This window comes from Aythya marila (genome assembly GCF_965140915.1).
Source record: "Aythya marila genome assembly, contig: HAP1_HAP1_SCAFFOLD_199, whole genome shotgun sequence".
Lineage (NCBI taxonomy): Eukaryota > Metazoa > Chordata > Aves > Anseriformes > Anatidae > Aythya > Aythya marila.
The window spans coordinates 172,534-193,664 of record NW_028137630.1 but is presented as its reverse complement, the minus strand read 5'-3'; the positions used below and the strand labels follow the sequence as shown (position 1 = coordinate 193,664).

At 49.6% G+C, this 21,131-nt stretch overlaps 1 protein-coding gene across 1 annotated transcript; it reads left to right on the top strand.

Moving 5' to 3' along the window:
* Positions 1-1,499: 1,499 nt before the first annotated feature.
* On the top strand, positions 1,500-8,130 carry LOC309890679 (ubiquitin carboxyl-terminal hydrolase 42-like; the record flags this gene model as incomplete). Its single annotated transcript, XM_082785106.1, has 12 exons — positions 1,500-1,728; positions 2,476-2,676; positions 3,273-3,383; positions 3,543-3,645; positions 3,850-3,917; positions 4,074-4,144; positions 4,676-4,758; positions 5,677-5,788; positions 6,166-6,306; positions 6,501-6,601; positions 7,065-7,206; positions 7,414-8,130. The coding sequence occupies 12 exons, from the start codon at positions 1,500-1,502 to the stop codon at positions 8,128-8,130; spliced, it is 2,079 nt and encodes a 692-aa protein (XP_082641232.1).
* Positions 8,131-21,131: the final 13,001 nt, after the last annotated feature.

The window sequence follows — 21,131 nt, the reverse complement described above, 5'->3', positions numbered from 1 at the left end:
TACAACCTCTGCACACAATTTGCCAGCTGTGGGACTAGGAGTTTTCTTATTTACTGTGTTTTGTTTAACGTGTCTGAAGTTTAATGGACAGCAATCAAGGCGTGCTAGAAATCTGAAAGCACTTTATGCTTTGTTCTCTCCGTCATTTTGGTATAACAAACTAGCTTATGTTTTAAACCCTCCATGAGGTTAGTGGTTTCCCTAAAGGTAACAAGTCCCTGTGTGCTACAGTAAGACAGTAACAAAACATGAAGTATAGAAGTTCATCCTGTCATTATTCAGCTTCTGCCTATGGACACACAACTACACTTATTTAAAGCGGTATCACCTTGAAACCTAATCAGCATTTTAAAAAGGACTTTGTAGCAGTTATTGGCTTTTGTCCTGGAGGGCTGAGGTTTGTTTTGTTTTGTTTTACATTCAGCATTTCCGTTTCTAGCTTACATTCCCCTGTTGTTTTGCATGAGGAAAGCGTGCAACTTTAGAAAGGAGAACGGAAAGAGCTGCTTTTTAGTCTAACTTTTCAGTTTGTCGTAGGAGTTTTAAATGTGGTAGGAGTAAAACACCAGAAGTACTGCTGCCAAAGTTATATTCAAACTCGTCTTTCTTGGAGAAGCAGAAGAAGCCCAGGGAGAAATAAATTTGCAAACATGCTCTTCATGCTCTCCTTTCCCAAGATTTCTCTGAGATATAGCCCATCCTCTGTGGGTTTTGAGGTATATGGTTCCCAGGAGTGAAAAGGAGGGCCAAACATCTCTCCTCTTGGATCTCAGCATGCCAGGGCTTTGGTGTACTGCCACTTACAGCTCCGCTTTTTCACCTGGAAAAAGCGACCGCATGATGTAGACTGAGGAGCCCTCACAGATTAACTTGCTATCAACAAGTGACGCCCAGAAAAGGTGTATTTAAAAGCTAGGCTCATTATAGAATCACAACAAACCCCTCATGACTGGTGCAGTAGACAGTGAGGTAGAGGGCGAGCCCTGGAAAGACAGAAGAAAAGTAGCAGTGAGTTCTGGGTACCTTTGTGCAGACGAAACAGAAAAACGCAGGCAGTGAAGTAATAGTGTTCCGTTACTAATGCCAGCAATAGATAATTGCAACAATTATCTATTAGATCATAGGTACTAATTAACAGATAATTGCGCAACTCCGGAAATCAATAAATAACTGATTCCCCTCAGAGAATGTCTTCTACATTTTTATATTAAAAAGACTCCAGAGTTGTAATGGATTAAAATCCTACGGAAGGGAAAGAAATGGCATCAGCCACTAGTTCTGCAGAAGCGAAAAGTAATACTGATAGAGTTTAGATGGAAATTTTCACTTTGTGTGTTTAGTTTGGGGATTCTTTTTAAATCATTCATACCAGCGATTTAGTTCTTAAGGCTGTTTCTTTGAGATTAAGTGACAGGACTTCTGTTACTCTTTTCTTCTTGGAGTGCTTCTTGATAGTCTTACGTCAACCAGAACTACTGTCTCTGTCGCAGATGTGAACAATGACCGTAGCTAAGAAGCCCAAATCTTCAAAGCCTAAAAAGCCCTCTTCAAGGCGGTCTGGCAAATCCAAGAAACCAAGTCCTAAAATACTGATGTCACGCACCGCCAACTGGGGCCGGATAGTGCCTGCAGAAGATTCAAGCCAAGTCTCTGTGGCCCAAGGACGTGGAGGTGCTATTTACTGTAGATCATCTGAAAAATCTAAGGCTTTTGCCCCAAGAGATCTAAGTAAGTGTGCGTTCTATCCTGCCTCCATTGTCTTCAAAGCAAAAGTAGAAAATGCAGTTCTTACTTGTTGCACTGATAGAGAAGGGGACTACTGTGAAGAAAGACTTCAAAAGCGAATCCCCTAAGGCAACTGAAGTGACTGATGTTACAGAAATTAATTTTGATATATTTACAGTCAACAGAGAAATACGGGGAGCTTTTTGTAATGCACAGATTCCTCCATGTCTTTTCTGTTTTGCAGAGAAAAGTGTTTGATTGTTGCTATTCACAGCTTCCATTTTTCACAGGTTTTTTGAAGGATAACATTGCTCAGGAAAAAATCTGGTATCTGTAGGGGTACCGTCATTCCTAGTTCCTAGTTTTTACGTTTTTACCGTATAATTTCAAGTCTAAGTTTGTGGTTTAAGTTATAATAAGGAAAAAAACAGTAGTTGAGTTAATCAGGTTAAAGATTATAGATGGAGAGGAACTTGGCATTAGGTGCTACAAACAGAATGGCAGTTAGCCTTGCCTTAGAAAAATTAAAATGGTTGACTAAAGTTGTTTTTGTTTTTGTTTTTTTTTTCCCCAAAACATTGTGTTGACCAGCCAATTTGAATTTGGTGGTATTAAAGCTGTCTGCAATAAGTTTTTCTGGTTTGGATTGTAGCTAGCTCCTCTAGGTGCTCCTGCAGAATAGTATTTTTTTAAATACCTTTCTTCGAAACAAACAAACAAGATCTCTTTTTAAATTTAACTTTCTTGCAGTCGTTAATGATGGAATTGCTCCGCCACAGAGCATTCTTTTTCCACCTGAGAAGATTTGTATGGATTGGCGAGAAACACAAAGTGTTGGAGTTGGCCTGTACAATCTTGGCAACACATGTTTTCTTAATGCTACTCTACAGTGTTTGACCTACACACCCCCACTTGCCAATTACATGCTTTCTCTTGAGCACAGCCAGTCATGTGAGTACTTTCTAACAGTATTTTGAATCTGTTGGATAGCTCTGAAGGTGAAAGAACAGCAGTGATTCTGTGAGATAAGCTTATTTGCCTGATTTTACCTGTAGCAGCTGGCTTTGAGCACTGTATTAGCAGTGGGCTCCGAATAGCATATGGAGTGCAATTAATGCACCATGTTTTATTTATTTAGTTAGTTATTTGTTTGTTTGTTTGTTTGTTTGTTTATTAAAGGATCATTTATTGCTTCATGGGAATAATGAAGTGCATTGGACAGTAATGCATTTGGTAGTAATTTTAGAGAGTAATACATTTTGCAGCCTGTGGAGTTCACATTCCTGTCAGCCTTTACAACTGCGACTTTGCAGTAGTCTTTTAGATTTCTCATCACAACATGCATTTGAATACAGGCTTAGTGGATATTTTTCTTCTGTCAAGTTGTGTGAAATGAAATGTTACAAGACTGTTGGGACATTGGCATCTTGGGAGAATAGAATGTAGCAAGGAGAGTGGATATTGTATCTATAGTTTAAATTGTACTTAGATGTTTGTAGTTCTGGATATTTCGCTGGACTGGGATGCTTTGTTCTTTCACTCTTCAGGTCGTGAACAAGATTTTTGCATGATGTGCACGATGGAGACTCACATTAACCAGGCCCTGCGTTGCACTGTTGATGCCATCGAGCCTACGCATGTTATCAGTAATCTCAGTCGTAAGTGGCTTCAGATGTGTTTCTTTTCGATAGCTTGTAATCTTCAAATAATTATTTGATGTGTCTAAGTGGTTTTAACACTCCAATGAAGAGAGATTTTAGAAATACAAGAATGATTTCATTTTTAAATGAGGTCAATACTATCATCTTCTTATTTAGGAATAGGACAACATTTCCGTTTTGGCAGTCAAGAAGACGCACACGAGTTCTTGCGCTATACTGTTGATGCTATGCAGGAAGCGTGCTTGAACGGAAGCACCGAGTAAGCATAAACAAGTTCACTTTCATACATTCTCTAGCACCTTCTAGTCCTTTATTTACTCTCAGAAATGATCTCTAGCACCTTTTAGTGCCTTATTTACTATCAGCAACGCAAGTCTACATCATCCTTGGTTTTCATCAAACTCTTTGAAGAGTTAATTCTGTGCCTTAAATCTTCTGAGGTCTGATTATAATTTATTTCCAGATTGGACAGATCTTCTCAAGCTACCACCATCATTCATCAAATATTTGGAGGATTTCTAAGATCGAGAGGTACTTGAAAAAATATTCCTGTCCTTAGAACTGATCTGTGTCTTTTGTCGGTAGTAAAGCAGTCTGTAGTTTGTCTAAAGTAGTATCTGTCAACAACTTGAATTTGGACAGTTAGTCTCCTTCACATAATGTTAAGCATTTATATTTTGTTTCCAGTGAAGTGCTTGAATTGCAAAGCAGTTTCGGATACGTATGAGGCATTTCTTGATATCACTTTGGATATAAAGGTAAGATGTTTTCTAAATATAATTCATGATGTTTAAGTACATGCATAACTTTCTAAATTAAACTTGTTTAACTTAAAAAACCAAACCACATATAATGTTAAAACGTAAGAGCTTGGTGGTGCTAAGGAAGTGGATTGGACTTTGTCCTTCCGTGGAACCCATGTAAATAGTCTCCACATTTGCATTGGGTTTAAGGGGAAAGAATTCTCTTTCTGCAAAAATTATAATGCTGTCATACTTCTTTGTTGTTCTACCTCAATATACATCTAATTGTTAGACTGATGAATTTGTCCCCAGTATTGATGACAAAGCACACTGTAGATGCTGTCTAGGCTACTGGAAAAGTATTTGTTCCAAAGTCAAATGCCTTCCAGGTGAGGTCAATGCTGAGCATGCTCTTTCTGCCTCCTTCTTCACAGTGCTCCTAGTAGATCGCTTGAGTATGTTAGTAAGATTCTCTTATAAACTACTAGTATGTCTCTGGAATTTTGAATTACGGTGACTTTGCGCTCTTCTTTCTCGCTGCTCTAGGCGGTTTCGTCTGTTAGCAGAGCTCTGGAACTCTTTGTGAAACCTGAAGAGCTGGATGGAGAGAATTGCTATAAATGTAGCGAGTAAGATTTTGACGAATTAGGTCTTAATCCTAGATGTCAGTTTTCTATGTTGCATGACTCTGTTGGACTACCTCTAAACTTTGGATCTACTTACAAGTTTTGTGGAAGTTTATAAAAGACTTGGATTTTTGTTTCCTTGGAGGGGGGAAGTCTTGTTCATAGGCATTCCCTATGGGTTTGCAATTCTCTGGCTTGTATTTTGCCATCAGAATTCAAAAAGAGCTACTTTTGTTCTTTCTATTTATTAGCTCTCGACAGTACTTTTCTTGATGTAAACTGCCCAGTTTCCGTTGTTCTCTGGGCTAGTGGCTAATTTTCACTGCTTACACCGTAGGTCCTACCTTGGAGCGGGCAATGTGTCAAACTGAACTATTTTGTTTCAAAGGATGGCAGATGGTTTCAGTGTCTTTCCAGACAAGCTCAGTACATGAAGACTTCCTACTGTTAAATGTCTCCCTCCTGTAGAATGACCATGTGCTTCTGTTGTATTTTTGATGTTGATAGTCGACCTATGTTGGAGATTATTTGCAATTTCTAGCCCTGGGGACCAAGGCTCTCTCGTTCCGCTTTCAGTATTTGTATTTCCCTTGAAAGCTGAAAGAATGTATCCAGGATTGGAGTTCAAATAGCCACTTTTGTAGACCAAGAAATGGTACCTTGCCATCCAACCTGGTCATACCCTTTTGTGAGAGATTCCTGTTCCCGCTATGCTCTGAGTTGTTGGGAAAATTGACCTTCTTCTGTGTATTAACAAACCTGACACGCAGTGCATGGGTTTATGAAAAGAAAAAAGACCAACCTATTATGCAAGTAAATATCATTCAAATAGCATAGGCATGCGTGAGACATTAAAAGGAGTTTGTTTTGGGGGCGAAAAAAGAAGATGCCTTCAAACACTTATCTCTGCTTGGTTTTAAGGTGTAAAAAGATGGTTCCTGCATCCAAGAGATTTACCATACACCGTTCTTCCAAGGTTCTCACAATATCACTGAAAAGATTTGCAGATTTCACAGGTGGAAAGATCAACAAGGTATATTTACCACTGTAATGCAACTATATCATTGTGTAATGGGACATCCCCCAAAGCTGAAAGTTGTTAATATTTTCAGACAATAATTGTAGACTAACGACTATGGCTTATTCTTTCTCTTAATATCAATAAAGTTCCCGCTTGACAAGAAGCATATGCTTTCCTCTGAGAAGGCTGATTCATCAGGAAACAGTTCTCTGCAACTTCTAGTCTTAACCGTTGTTTATGGGAAGACTTATTTGTAGTGAATCAAGAAATATATTCGAGAAATATATTCTAGAAATCAATTCTAGTCTGTGTTTTTTGGAAGTGTTTTTCTCTGGCTAGTCCACGAAGTACTCTGGGATAATTTTTCTATCTTCTTGATGTCTCTTTAGGAGGTGAAATATCCGGAGTATTTGGACCTGAGAGCCTACATGTCGCAGTCAATGGGAGAACCACTGCTCTATGCCTTATACGCGGTGCTGGTACATCACGGTGTCAGCTGTCACTCAGGACACTATATATGCTATGTAAAGGTAGAAGTCAACAGCATTTCTAACAGGGTAAAGGTTGTGCTGGCAAACCAATTAAAGCATGACTAGCAGCTACTGTTTCTAGGGAAAAAGATTTCATTATATTTTTATTTGACATGTGTGTATTTTGTTCCTATCCGTGATTTCAATTGGAAAACGTGCAATTCACCTAAAGAAATCATTGTCTTTATTTGCAGGCTGGTAATGGACTTTGGTATCAGATGAATGATGCTAAAGTAGTGCGTACTGACATTAAAAGAGTTCTTGGTCAGCAAGCTTACATACTTTTTTATATCAGGTAATAACAAATCTTAAATTGTGTTCAGAAGAGATTTACTTTCCTGTTATTGATATTTTTCTGTTTTGCAAGTGTTTTTCTTGCTATCCCAGGAGAAGATTATTATTTGTCTAATTCAGTTCTGTCTAACCTGAAATTCTCTGTGTCGTTTATTATCTTTTGTTGCTTGGCCTTAAACTGCAGCACTTGTGTAAATTGCTATCTATGTGTTATCTGTAGCTGGCTACTTTAGAGAAGGAGAGAAATGAAGGTCATCTGTGGTGTAAGAATGAATTATTGCTCTGCAAGTGATAGTCTTAGTAGGAAGACTGTTCTCTACTTTTCAGTCTGTAGTCTTGGCGAAGCCTTCTGTAGAGAAGGCTTCCATATCGTATGAGCTGTTCCTCTAAAATGATAGGATGGGATTTAATCCAAGAGTAGGCTGAAAGAAAAACTAAACTACGATCACTGCTCTTTTCTGAAGGCGCTATGATTTGACACTTGGAGAACGTGCGTTTTACTTGCCAGCACCATCTTATCCCTGTTCATTCCCTCCTGGTCAGCAGGGGGCTAATAGTAAGCAGGCTGGATTTCTGGGACCACGACTTCTTCCTCATATGATTAAGGTAATTCAGGGAAGCGGGAGGGCAGATAACGGCACCAAACTGCTAGTGGGTTTGGGGTTTGGTGTGGGGTTTTTTGTTTGGTTTTAAGCATCTTTTTAGGTGTTAAGACCATTTGTAGAAACACTCAGTAGGAGAGTTTTGTGTTTCAAAATGTTACATGCAGTGTTTGCGTTAATCCATCTTGCAATTTCTTCTTTTTAAATACAGAATTCAAGCCGTTTAAATGGAAATGGATCCATAAAAGAGGACACAAAGACCACTGGTGTCACCCTAAAAAGGCCATCTTCAGCACCACCAATGGCCTGTGTTCAAAACCAGGCAATTACCAGGCCTTCAATGACTGATACGTCAAGAAAACAGAAGATCACCATCAGTATTCACAATAAATTGCCTGCTCGTCAGACTGTGTCACAGCCTGACTTTCTTAGCAGTGCTGTGGAGGATGAAGATCTCTACCAGGCTGTTCCTTCATCCACAATTACAAATTCGGTAATGCAAATGAAGCAAATGCAAACAAACAAAAAAGTTTCTGATGAAATTTTTGTGGAGCCAACAGTGAATGAAAATCCTAAACTCAGCTCTGATAACACAGTCCCTTATGGTGCAGAATCTTCAGGAAAATCTGAGGAGGAGTCAAAGGGCTTATTTCAAAGGAATTTGAAATGCAATGCAATGTCCTCTAATGGAATTTTGGTTGGAAAGGTAGTCCGTACATTGCAGCATTCCGATTCTTCCTGTCAGAATGCTGACAAAGGAAGATCCCAGCATGAGCTGCCAAAAACAGATTCACTAAATGGTGCTATTAGGTTAGTTAATGAATCTAAAGAAAACGGACTGAAACTTGATGATTCCACTTGCCGAGTTGAACCTGTTAAACCTTCTGAGATGTTCTTTTCTAAAACAAATGGATTGCTTGAAACATAGATTTGCTCCATCGAGAATTTCTCACCTACGATGTATTCGGGAGTGTTTATTGTGTTCCTAATTCAGGTGAAATACTGAGAAAACACAGCACACATGTGATCGTAAGGCTTTGTGGTATTATCCCCTTAGAATTTGCAGACCTGAGCTTACATTAGAACTTGTCAACTTAAGCTCAGCTGAGATAAAAATTCCTAAGTTTCCTAAAGTAGATTTTGGGGGGTGAGTTGGGGTTATCTTTGAAGTGTAGATAATGCATACAACTGACAGCGGTCTTGCTTACCATTTAATGGAGACATTCTGACAAGACTAGTCCTCAGTACTACTACAAATAGTATTTTTTTGTCTGCTGACTTGTGCGTTTTAATTGCAGATGCCTGGAGCTATGCCTTCAGTCAATCGAGAAGTCATCACGGAGTCCTTCAGAGCCAGCCAGCTGAACAGCTTGTCAGAGGAAATGAGGTAAAATGAGCACAGTCTGATTAAGACAAGACTTTATGGAAGTTCGTTACAGTTTTATCTGTCTACTAATAGTATTTAATGGAAGGATTTAAATTAGTACAATTCCATACTGTGTGTCCAGTGTCACGAACAGAACTAATGATCAGCACTGAGCATATCACTCTGATGCAGGTTGGTGCCTCAAGGAGAACTTGTGTTCCTTTATAGAATGTTTTTCCATTTTTCTCCACTGTCTGGAGAAACACTGGCTGTTCCCCGCTCGCCCCTATGCCTTTTTTCTCAGAGCAGCAGGTGGAAGGAGACAGATGCGTTTGCTTTTTTAGTGCAATGGCTTCAGAAGCAAGAGGGGAAAAAGCACTTTCTCTGGGAGCTGAAGAAGGTGTCCTAATCACAGGAGAGGTTTCTAAATGGCATATCTTTGCGAGCGTTCCTGTAGTCCGGAGGTTTTTGTTTGTTTGCTCGACGTTGGAAGGTTTTACTCTTAATATTCACGTCCTTCAGCAGAAGTGAGAAATGGGTTTTTATTTTATGCAGTGTTGCGGAACCTCCGAAATCTCCTGGGAATGATGAATACCTCGCCCAGTACCAATGTGATGACCGTGGAGACAAGGAGAAACCAAGAAGATCAAAAGAACGTGACCTCATTTCAAAAGAAAATGTTTTGTACGGCAAAGACTCTTCTGAGCCTGGTGAGAAATTGCGGCAAACTTCCTCTCTCGAGTCTGACACTGAATGTAGCTCTAACAATCTTTCTTCCTTAGCTATTGCAGATAGACGCCAAGATACAAAGGACAAGACTAAAACCACTGAGAAAGAGCATTACCGAAGCAAGAGGGAACATGCTCCTAGTGAAGAGAAGGAGAGTCAAAAAGCAGGTCCTTCCAGCAAGAGGAGGTGTTCTCAGAGCGTGGAATTTGTTGAGCAAAAGAGTCACAAGCAGGAGTACTGGGAGGGAAGCAGGTACAGATCTTTCCCTCGTGAAAGAAACAGCCCTGAGAATGGCAGAAGAGCAGTCAAATATTCAAAGTACAGATCTGGCAGCGGAGGAAGATCAGAACAAGGTAGCAATAGGTACTACCGATCCAAAGGGGAAAGAAGTTGGAGCAGAGAAAGATACTATCGAGACGAAGCACGGAGATGGGAAAGATGTGGCTATTACAAGGATTACTATTCACCTCATGCGACAGGAGACAGTAGAGAGAGAAAGTTCTCTCACGGCGATTCAGCCTTTGACAGATCGACTGCAACTTACTACAGCAGGTCACATAAGCATTATCATTACAAAAGCGGATGGCCTCACGGTTCCCTCTTGAGAGAGGAAGATGTACGTCGCTTTAGCACACCCCGAGCAGACTTGCATCGTTGCTCGGTACCTCAGCAACATTCCAGAAGACATTCTCGTGAAAGACATGCGCTTCCACCTGTGTCAGCTCATTTGGAGAACTGTCGCCAGAAAACTGAAACAGAAGGAAACAGAAAAAGAAAATATACCCGTGCAGAAGGTAGTGAAAGTGAAATAGAAAGGAAAGACAGAAAGATAGAAAAGGAGCTTGTAGGTGGTGAAAAAAATGCAAAAATATCACAAGTTCTGGAAGAAAAAGAAGTCTAAGGATAAAGATGGAGAGAAGGATTCCAAGTAAGCAAGGATTCCAGCATACTCCGCATTTTTTATCCTAATTCTTTTCTGGGTGCTTCTCATGTCTTCCTTTTTTTTTTTTTTTTTTTTTTTTTTTTTTTCTTGGTGGTTTCTAAGTTCTTTAGATAGCACCAGCTGGCTGGGGATCATGTTGTTAGGTTGATCAGTGAAGACAGGAAAGCTCTTGCTGAATTGTGTCAGAGCACTAGCTTTGGACCACATAGTTCGAATCACATCCGTACACCATTCCAGATTAGGTTAAAAGATTTTTTCTGCTTGCACGTATTCCAGAGCTAGCCGTTGTTAATGATCTGTGTACAAACCAGGACCTATGGTCCTTCAATCTGACGGCTTAAGTTTGCTGCATCTAAAGTAAGTTGCGTGTGCACAAAGCACCACAAAATAGCTGACATGCTGCAAATCATCACCTGTGGTAAAATAAATCAGGTTTCATATAGGCAACAAGTGCCACATCTTTTTTTCCCTTTTTAACTTGCATGTTTCTTTCAGACTTCATGATTTGTGTTTCTGTGCGCTCCGCTTTGACAATGCCAATCGCAAGCGTAAGAAAAAGAAGAAAAAGGAGAAGAAAAAGAAGGAGAAACACCAGGAAAGCAAAAGGCTCCTTGGAACACTTAGATCCTCGTTTCCAGAAGATAACGCGGGAGAAGAAGGAAGAATCCCATCCTCCAGATGGCTCTTCATGTCAGTAATGCAGAAGTGAGAGCAGTAAACAACCTTACAAGGAAGGGAAGACTTCCAGTGCAGGCGAAAGCAAGAAATACTGCTCCATCGCATCCAACGACTATACTAAAGGTAAGCGGCCGCAGCGTGTGTGAGGAATTCCTTTTATATTAATCTCGAGATTATTTCAAACAGTCTTGAAGTGCTTGATGACTTAACAGTCTGCAGATTTATTATCAAATCAAAAAAAAACCCCACTTGGTAGACTATTTTTTTCCCAGTTTTGAATGGCCACTAGGAAAGAAGGCCTGAAATAAAGAGGTTAAAGGCAAATGGTTTTCATTTGGTTTGATGATGAAGTGGCAAACAAGAGGAAGAGTTGCAAGCTCCCTTCTTAAATTCAGTCCAGCCAAGTAGGAAAAGTAAATGTGGACAGCTGTATCTTGGCAAAGAAATAGTAGGGAGCAAGGAGGTTCAGCAGTCAAGATGGAAGGTGATGCCATGAGGCTTACAGGCTAGTCATGTTCTAATGAACATGGCCAAGTCTTGCGCTGGGCAGCCTGCTTGGGTCCAAAGCCTGCAGTCCTCCCCAAGATGTCGGCGAGGGGCTGGTGAGCCGTTGGGACGGAACCCCCGTTGCCCGGGTTCCCCAAGCAACCGCCCCACTCTCCAGCCACCATGGCAGGTCCAGCAGCCGGCTCCCGCTCCTCCCGGGGCTGCGGCCCTGCTGGCGAGCCCAGCGCCCCAGAGCTCAGCCCAGCGGCCTTTTTCCCACAGAGGGTTTCCCCAGACGGCTTCCGCGGCTTGCGCAGACGCAAAACTCCCCCTTCGTCGTCCCAGCCGTGCCGCCAACGGTGGCTGCCTGGCTGCTGCCCTCCCTCCCCGGAGCGACGGCGCTGCCCTTGCAGCCCCCGCAGGTACCCACCCTCCCCTCCGCGCTGCCCCAGGCCACCGTCTGGCACGTGGTGCCGGGGGTCCAGGGGCAGGTGCTGCAGCTCCCCGCCGGGGTGCAGCTGCCACCTGGGGGGCACCTCCCAGCCCAGGGGCACCACCTGCAGCTTGGGCAGCTCCCCGCCGGGGGGCAGCTCCCTGCTGTGGGGCAGCTCCCCGCCGTGGGGCACCAGCTGCAGCTGGTGCAGCTCCCCGCTGTGGGGCAAAACCTGCAGCTGGTGCAGCTCCCCGCTGTGGAGCAAAACCTGCAGCTGGTGCAGCTCCCAACCATGGGGCACCAGCTGCAGCTGGTGCAGCTCCCCGCCGGGGGGCAGCTCCCCCACACCGCTCCTCCCTGTGCCCCCGTCCATCAGTGGGGACAGCCCATGGTGACGGGGACACTGGTACCCCACCATGCGCTGGGGCTGGGGCCCAGGGCCGTGCTCCATGGGGAGCTCCTGCACCCCGCAGGCACCTGCCTGTTGCAGGCCCCCGCCCAGCGCAACCCCCCGCCACCCCTCGTCCCGGGGCCTCCGCTGCGGGGGCAGGCGCTCCCCACGCCCCGCACCCTGAGCAGCAGCCGGGGGCAGCTGCCGGAGCCCTGCTTGCACGCCGTGGGGCTCAGCGAGGACCAGGGGCCCCCGCTGCCCGGCCCCACTGCCCCCAAGCCTGCCCAGGCTCCAAGGACCGCCAGCACCCAGACGGCGACGCCTGACGGTGAGTTTGGGGCTGGCACAGCCGGCCGCTGGGCGCCCCACACCCAGGGGCCATGGGAAAGCTGACATCGCCCGTCTTGGGGGATTTTCTTGCTTCGTCCTCAGCGGCGACAGCCCCGCAGGTGCCTGAGGAGCCCCCGCAGCTGCCCGAGCTGGGCCCTGATGCCTTTGCCGAGGCCTTTCCAGAGCTGGCAGGGGACAGCCAGCAGCTGCAGCACATGCAGGACGAGCTCCTGGCCGACCTGGACATCCCCATCCCCGGCATGGAGGAGCTGCTCAGCTGGCTCGATGCCGTGGAGCCCCAGGACGCCTTCCCCGATTTGCCCAGCAGTCCTGCCCTCAGCCGCTTCCTCTCGCAGCTGCCCGACCTCTGCGAGGACATCGAGGAGCCGAGCACGCAGGGACTGGAAGCCACAGGAGCCCTCGGTGAGGTCCCCTCAACCCCTGGGCTGCGCCCCGAGAAGCTTGAGGGTGGGCTGTCGCTGCAGTCCCCCGTCGTGCCAGCAGTGAGCCCCCCGCTCAGCCCTGCAGCCAGTCCCCTGCCCAGTGCGCTTAGGAGCCCCCTACCCAGTCCACCCCTGAGTCCCCCCAGGAGCCTCCCTGACACCCAGCTCCTCAGTGCCCTTAGTAGACCCCTGCCCCAACCCCCCCAGCGTTCCCTCAAGACCCGCCCCAACCCCAAGGTCCCCAGTGCCCTTAGTAGACCCCAGCCCAAATCCCCCCCGAGTTCCCCCAAGAAACGCCCCAACCCCAAGGGCCGCACTGACCATAGGAGACCCCTGCCCAAACGCCCCCTGGGTCCCCTCAAGAGCCCCCCGCCTGCCCCTGCGTCCACCGGCACCAAGCGGGGGGCCAAGCGCCCTGCGCCCAGCAGCACCCCCGGGACAGCGCAGAGCTGCCAGCACAGGAGGCCGACGACAGAGAACCCCCCCGGCAAGGAGAGGAAGACGCTGCTGGGCCAGGCTGGCCAAGGCCGCAAGAGACCGTGCCAGGGGAAGACGGGTGGCAGCAGCACGGTGGCTGGCAGCAGCAGGGAAGCAGGCAGCAGCGGGCAGCAGCTGGCGATCAACAGCACCACGGCACCCAGCAAGAGAGCGCGAAGCCCGGGGGCTGCAGGGGGGCAAGGAGCAGCGGCGCCACCTCCCCGCAGAGCGCGGCTGCTGCCGGAGACTCCGAGTGGGGAGCCCCGTGCCGTGCGGCCCCAGGACAGGCTCTGTCCCCAGGCCAGCGGGGCCAGGACGCTGCAGCGCCAGCAGCCGGGGACAAAGACCCCCAGCGAGACTTTGCAGCCGCTGGGGGCCAGGGCCAAGGCGCTGGGGCCAGCGTGCCAGCTGGCCTGTGTGCAGCCGCAGCCCACCTCCAGCAGCCCCAGCAGCATGCCCAGCGCCCCGCCGACAGTGCCAGGCTCCAGCTACCCGTGACCGACCTCGGGCTTCTCCTCGACGGCCCCCGCAGCACCCAGGCAGGCACAGAGACCTCTGCAGGCACCTGCTCCAGCTTCAGCCACGCTCCTCAGCCCTTGCCCCTCTCGCTTGCCCTCTCCCCTCTCTCGTGCTGGAGCTAGGGGATGGGCTTGCCACTCACAGGGATGGCAACAGCGCCAATGGCAAATGCGCGCGCGCCTCACCCAGGAAGGTGGCAATGGCAAGCTGGGGAGATGCTGGCAGCAGCTGGGCTGGGAAAGCTTGGCCATGGCAACTGCTGCTTGGGACACCAAAGGGCTGAGAGACAAGACTTGCTTCTTCTTTCGGGGCATTGCTCTTCTTTCCTGCCTTCTGGATTAAATTCCTCTCCTTAGGTGGTCACTCAGCAAGGCCTCTGCCTGCAGAGCACTTCTTCTTGCACTGGCATGCCAAGGGGATAAGAACTGGGAGGTTTTGGGGACAGCAAATGATCAGTGGGATGGGAAGTGATGATGGGGATAGCAATTCATTGGAATGGGACAAATGGGTTTTATTTGTATTAAATTTAAATTTTTAAATTTTCATTTAATTTGTTGGTTTTCCTATTTATTTAATTAAATCCACTTTATTGACTGTGTTGTACAGTATGGCATTGTTTTATTATTATAAAATTATAAGTATTTAATAGCATTAAATATTTGTATATATTAATATCTTATAAACTGTAAGTATCATTATTTATTATTTTGTTGGTTTTTATTCCTTTTCTACCCTATTAAACTCTCTTTATCACAACGCACTGGTTTGGATTTTATTTTTCCTTCCGAGTCGTTCTGGATTCACTCCGGATGGGGGGACACTAGCGAACGCCTGTGTGCTTCAGATCCAAGGTCACCTTTGCCCTCATTCAAGATACATATTTGCATCTGTTGTTGTGAAACAAAATTAACAACAGGAACAATAAAGTTACCTACTTGCTAGCAGCAGCTCTACATTTGCTGGGGTCTGCTCTGTGCATTTTGAAGACCATTCCATGCTCTTCAGCCCCTTCAGGAGGAAATGTATGGTTCTAGGAAAATGCGTCTTGACCTGATGCAAAGCTGTGACGCAGCCTGCAGCTGCTGCAAGCCCTGGCATTTTACCTGCAGCCCCTCCAACAACTCTGATGTTCCCTGCATCGACTTCAACCACTGCGGCAGGACCTGAGGCCCCTCAAAGCCTTGTCACACACACTGCGGCCCCTCGAGCCCCTGGCATGTTCCCTGCAGCCCCTCCAGCCCCTGGCATGTTCCCTGCAGCCCCTCCAAGCCTGGCACAGGCCCTACAGCTGGCTCCGGGGACGACCCCGCTGCTGTCTCAGGCACCAATACACACAAGGGGAAGGAATGCATGCAGAAGTCATCTCGTTTCGGAAGGGCAGAAAGTCCTCCCAAGAAGAGGAAGGAGCAAGAGGAAGGCGAGGCAGCCTACCCCAAGGTAGGGCCATCCCAGGGCACAGGAGGCTGTTGGAAAGGAGATTAGATAGAAAAGCAGCAGGAAGCAGGTGATCCCCATCCCTGGGCGAGCTGCGAGCCATGGGACAAGATTGCAGCTGTCCTCCAGGCGAGCACATTGTCAGCTGGCTGCTGCGCTGCTGGGATAGCAGCTGCGGGAGCCTGGCAGCAGAGGGCAGGGAAGCCAAGCAGCTGGGATCCTTCTCTGGGGAAGGGGGCACTGAGAAAGCGCTTGAAAACAGGGCACAAGCCCTCAGCCTCTGGAGGCGTGAAGGAAAGGGATCCCTTCTGGGAAGATGCTGTGGGCTTGCTGAGGCTCGAAGAACAGACGGTGCTGGCTGCTACCAGCGTGCTGCAGCAGCGGCAAGACAGAGCCGTGGTGGTTTTCCTCAGCTGGGCAGCTGAGCTCCAGCACAAGCGCTCTCTCCCTGCCCCTCCTCCAACGCCAAGGGGAGAAAAGAGGCTGGCAAGGGCTCAAGGGCTGCCAGAAGGACAGGGAGATCACTCCACAAGGAGCGTCACGGGCAAAGCAGGCTCAGCACAGCCTGTTCCAGTCCAGCCCGGGGCCTGCTCCACCGGGGGCTCCTCCACCCGCAGGGGGGCTGCAGCGTGGAGATCTGCTCCACGGGGGACCCATGGGCTGCAGGGGGACAGCCTGCTCCACCAGGGGCCTCTCCCTGCACAGGCCGCAGGGGAACTGCTGCTGGGAGCCTGGAGCACCTCCTGCCTCCTGCTGCACGGACCTTGGGGGCTGCACAGAGCTTTCTCACTCCTCCCTGAGCCACACGCTGCTGGGCAGCAGCTTTTGTTCCCTTTCTTAGATGGGCTCTCCCCCAGGCGCAAACATCATCCTTTTGCTCTGCGTTCTGGGCAGCAGCGGGTGGGTCCCTCCTGGAAGGAGCCTCCTGGCAGCGGCCCTGAGCTCCCATGGGGCAGCTGCTGCATTCTCCTCACAGAGGACACCCCTGCAGCCCCCCGCTCCCACAGCCTGGCCACGCAAACCCAAGCCAAGACGAGCGAGCCTCCCTGATTGCCAGGCAGCAGCTGGCTCAGCCTGGGACCCCAGGCCAGTGCCCACAAGACTCTCCTGGGCCTTGAAAAGCAAGCCTTGTGGGGACGGAGCACCCACAAAGAAGGGACTCACACAACAGGACTCCTTGCCAACACCGCCTCACAGACACCTGGGCCTTGAGCGGGTAGCTCACCTTGAGCGAGCTCATTTCCTTCCCAGTAGCTGAAATGTGCCATTTCGAGGGCATTTGGGGGCTACAGCGTGCTGCTGAGAGGGATGTTGGAGCTCCTGCAGGGCAGTGCTTCCACTAAGGCAAGGCCTTTTCTGCATCTTCTACTGCCCTGCAAGCGAGGATGCTTGGGGCACACAAGAAGCTGGCAGGGGACACAGCTGCAGGGATTGCAGGGATTCCTAAAGTCATAGCCAAATACAAGAAAGACAGGAGGACGTGATGCTTCCGAGAGAAAGGAGCTTGCTTTGGGGTCCAAATCCATCCATTTTTCAAATTAAAATATTTTCATATATTTTATTTGGGGCCTCCTCCTCCACCTTCACTTCCTCCAACACATCCTCCCCCTCCTCATTTTCTAGGATTTTTCTGTTTTTTATTTTTTGGCCTCCTCCTCTCCCACCTCCTTCTCCTCACCCACTTTTTTTGTATTTGTGATTTTTTTGGCCTCCTTCTCCACAACCTCCTCCTCCTCCACGTCCTCCTCCTCCTCTTTTTTTGTCTTTTACATTTTGGCCTCTTCCTCCTTTTCAACTCCTCCTCCACCACTTCCTCCTCCTCCTCCACCACATACTACTATATATATATATATATTTTTTTATTTATTATTATTTTGGACTCCTCCTCCACAACCTTCTCCTCCGCCACCTCCTCCACCTATGCTTCTTTTGTTTGGATTCTTTTTTTTTGGCCTCAACCTCAAACACCTTTCCTTCCGCAACGTCCTCCTACTATTATTTTGTTATTTTTTCGATTTTTTTTGCCTCCTCGTCCACCGCCTCCTCCTCCTCCTCCACCGCCTCCTCCTCCACCGCCTCCTCCTCCACCGCCTCCTCCTCCTCCTCCTCCGCCTCCTCCTCCTCCGCCTCCTCCTCCTCCGCCTCCACCGCCTCCTCCTCCTCCTCCTCCACCGCCTCCTCCTCCTCCTCCACCGCCTCCTCCTCCACCGCCTCCTCCTCCTCCACCGCCTCCTCCTCCTCCTCCTCCACCGCCTCCTCCACCGCCTCCTCCTCCTCCTCCTCCTCCACCGCCTCCTCCTCCTCCTCCTCCACCGCCTCCTCCTCCTCCTCCACCGCCTCCTCCTCCTCCTCCACCGCCTCCTCCTCCTCCTCCTCCACCGCCTCCTCCTCCTCCACCGCCTCCTCCTCCTCCACCGCCTCCTCCTCCTCCTCCTCCACCGCCTCCACCGCCTCCTCCTCCACCGCCTCCTCCTCCTCCTCCTCCTCCTCCTCCTCCTCCGCCTCCTCCTCCTCCTCCTCCTCCTCCACCGCCTCCTCCTCCTCCTCCTCCACCGCCTCCTCCTCCTCCTCCTCCGCCTCCTCCTCCTCCTCCTCCTCCACCGCCTCCTCCTCCACCGCCTCCTCCACCGCCTCCTCCTCCTCCTCCACCGCCTCCTCCTCCTCCTCCACCGCCTCCTCCTCCTCCTCCACCGCCTCCTCCTCCTCCACCGCCTCCTCCTCCTCCTCCACCGCCTCCTCCTCCTCCACCGCCTCCTCCTCCTCCACCGCCTCCTCCTCCTCCTCCTCCACCGCCTCCTCCTCCTCCTCCTCCTCCTCCTCCTCCTCCTCCTCCTCCTCCTCCTCCACCACCACCACCTCCTCCACTACCTCCTCCTCCTCCTCCTCTCCATTTATAGGGAGGAGCAGCCACATCCCCGGTTGATGACAGGCTATTTGCATAATAGCTAACAATCGCTACCCAGGCAAGCAGGCCACAAGCAATGCATCACAGAGCGTCATCAAGTTGCTAGGAGCCGCCAGCTGCTACCTTACAGGGCTACGGTGCCATGGTCCTGTGGGATTACAAACAGAACTAGAATTAGGAGCGGTGGTCAACGCTCAGCGCCAGAGAGGGTGTTTTGTTTTGGAGTCCTCCGCCTCCTCCTCCTCAACCACCTCCTCCTCCACCTCCTTCTCCTCCTCCACCTTCTACTCCTTCTCTTTTGTTTTTTGTTTTTTTTTGGCCTCCTCCTCCACCACCTCCTAGTCCTCCTCCACCTCCTCCTTTTTGTTTTTCTTTTTTGCTGCCACTTCCTTCTCTCACATTCTACTATTTCTCCTCCACCTTCTCTCCTCTTCCACCTCCATTGTGTCCCTCTGCCTAGCCCTTGCTCACCTCCTCTTTTGTCACCGCTTCCTACTCATCCGTCTCCTTTTCCAGAAATGCCGCCACCTCCTCAATCTTCTCCGCCACCTCCTCAATCTTCTCCGCCACCACCTCCTCCTCCGCCACCTCCTCCACTGCCCCCTTCCCCTCTTACCCCCCCCCTTTTCCACCTATGCCTCTTCCTCATCCTCCTCCTTTTCTGTTTCCATCTTCTCCCATCTCCCCTCTCCAGCACTCTGGCTCCCACTGCCCCCCTTTGGCCCTTTTATAGGGAGGAGCAGCCACACCCCTGACTGATGACAAGCCATTTGCATAAGAGCTAACAATCGCTACCCAGGCAACAAGCAACGCATCACAGAGCGTCATCAAGATGATAGGAGCCGCCAGCTGCTACCTTACAGGGCCACGGTGCCATGGTCCTGTGGGGTGACAAATGGAACTAGAATTAGGAGCGGTGGGCAGCGCTCACAACCAGAGCCTCCCAGAGAAGCCGCCTTGGCACACCTGGTTCGTGGCAACTTTTCCTGACATCTCTGGGCTCACCATCATTGCTACCAGCATGCCTCAGCAAGGAGCATGCAGAGGACGTTGGCCAGGAAGTTTCTGCCGAGGTGGAGGAGGCTGTGGAGGAGGAATAGTCCGTAGGGCTGGAGAAGGAGAAGGAGGAAGAGGCAGTGGAGGTGGAGGAGGTGTTGGAGGTGCAAGAGGCAGGGAAGGAGGAGAAGGAGGAGGAAAATGAGAAATAGGATTAGCAGGCGGGGGACGAGGAGGATGCGGTAGACAAGGAGGAGGCAGCGAATGAGGAGGAGGCAGTGGACAAGAAAAAGGCCGTGGATGATGAGGAGGAAGTGGTGGAGGAGGACGTGCTGGAGGTATCATAGAATCACAATTGTTAGAGGAGACCTTCACATTTGTCCGGTCTAGTCATCACTGTACTACCAATGTCACCCAATAAACCATGTTCCTAAGCACCAGCTCCAACCTGTCCTTGAACACCCTGCTCCTCTGGGGCGTCCTCCACAGGTCGCAGCCTCCTCTAGGGCAGATCCACCTGCTCCACCGGGGGCTCCTCCAGCCACAGGGGGGCTGCAGCGTGGAGATCTGCTCCACGGGGGACCCATGGGCTGCAGGGGGACAGCCTGCTCCACCAGGGGCCTCTCCCTGCACAGGCCGCAGGGGAACTGCTGCTGGGAGCCTGGAGCACCTCCTGCCTCCTGCTGCACGGACCTTGGGGGCTGCACAGAGCTTTCTCACTCCTCCCTGAGCCACACGCTGCTGGGCAGCAGCTTTTGTTCCCTTTCTTAGATGGGCTCTCCCCCAGGCGCAAACATCATCCTTTTGCTCTGCGTTCTGGGCAGCAGCGGGTGGGTCCCTCCTGGAAGGAGCCTCCTGGCAGCGGCCCTGAGCTCCCATGGGGCAGCTGCTGCATTCTCCTCACAGAGGACACCCCTGCAGCCCCCCGCTCCCACAGCCTGGCCACGCAAACCCAAGCCAAGACACCGAGCGAGCCTCCCTGATTGCCAGGCAGCAGCTGGCTCAGCCTGGGACCCCAGGCCAGTGCCCACAAGACTCTCCTGGGCCTTGAAAAGCAAGCCTTGTGGGGACGGAGCACCCACAAAGAACAGACTCACACAACAGGACTCCTTGCCAACACCGCCTCACAGACACCTGGGCCTTGAGCGGGTAGCTCACCTTGAGCGAGCTCATTTCCTTCCCAGTAGCTGAAATGTGCCATTTCGAGGGCATTTGGGGGCTACAGCGTGCTGCTGAGAGGGATGTTGGAGCTCCTGCAGGGCAGTGCTTCCACTAAGGCAAGGCCTTTTCTGCATCTTCTACTGCCCTGCAAGCGAGGATGCTTGGGGCACACAAGAAGCTGGCAGGGGACACAGCTGCAGGGATTGCAGGGATTCCTAAAGTCATAGCCAAATACAAGAAAGACAGGAGGACGTGATGCTTTTGATAGAAAGGAGCTTGCTTTGGGGTCCAAATCCGTCCCTTTTTCAGGGAAGGAAGAGATGTTGTGCATTTCTCTCGTCCCCCTGAGACAGCCACTGGGTGACGATGGTGCCAAGTGTCTGGAAAGAGACCTTGCTTTCTCAGGCCCAGGTGTCCAGCTGCACACCAAGGCCGTCCCTGGCTTCCAGGCGCAGTTGCCAGGCCCAAGGCTGAGCTCCCCTGCGAACCCCCAGCCCAGCAGACCTTGCTCCTGGCATTGTGGAGCAGCCATTTCACGGCAGCCTTTTCTCCTGGCAGTCAGCTTAGCGCCGAAAGCTCTGTCACCGGGACGCCTGAGAGCTGTGGCAGCTCAGCAGAGAGTCACTGTCAGCCTTGGA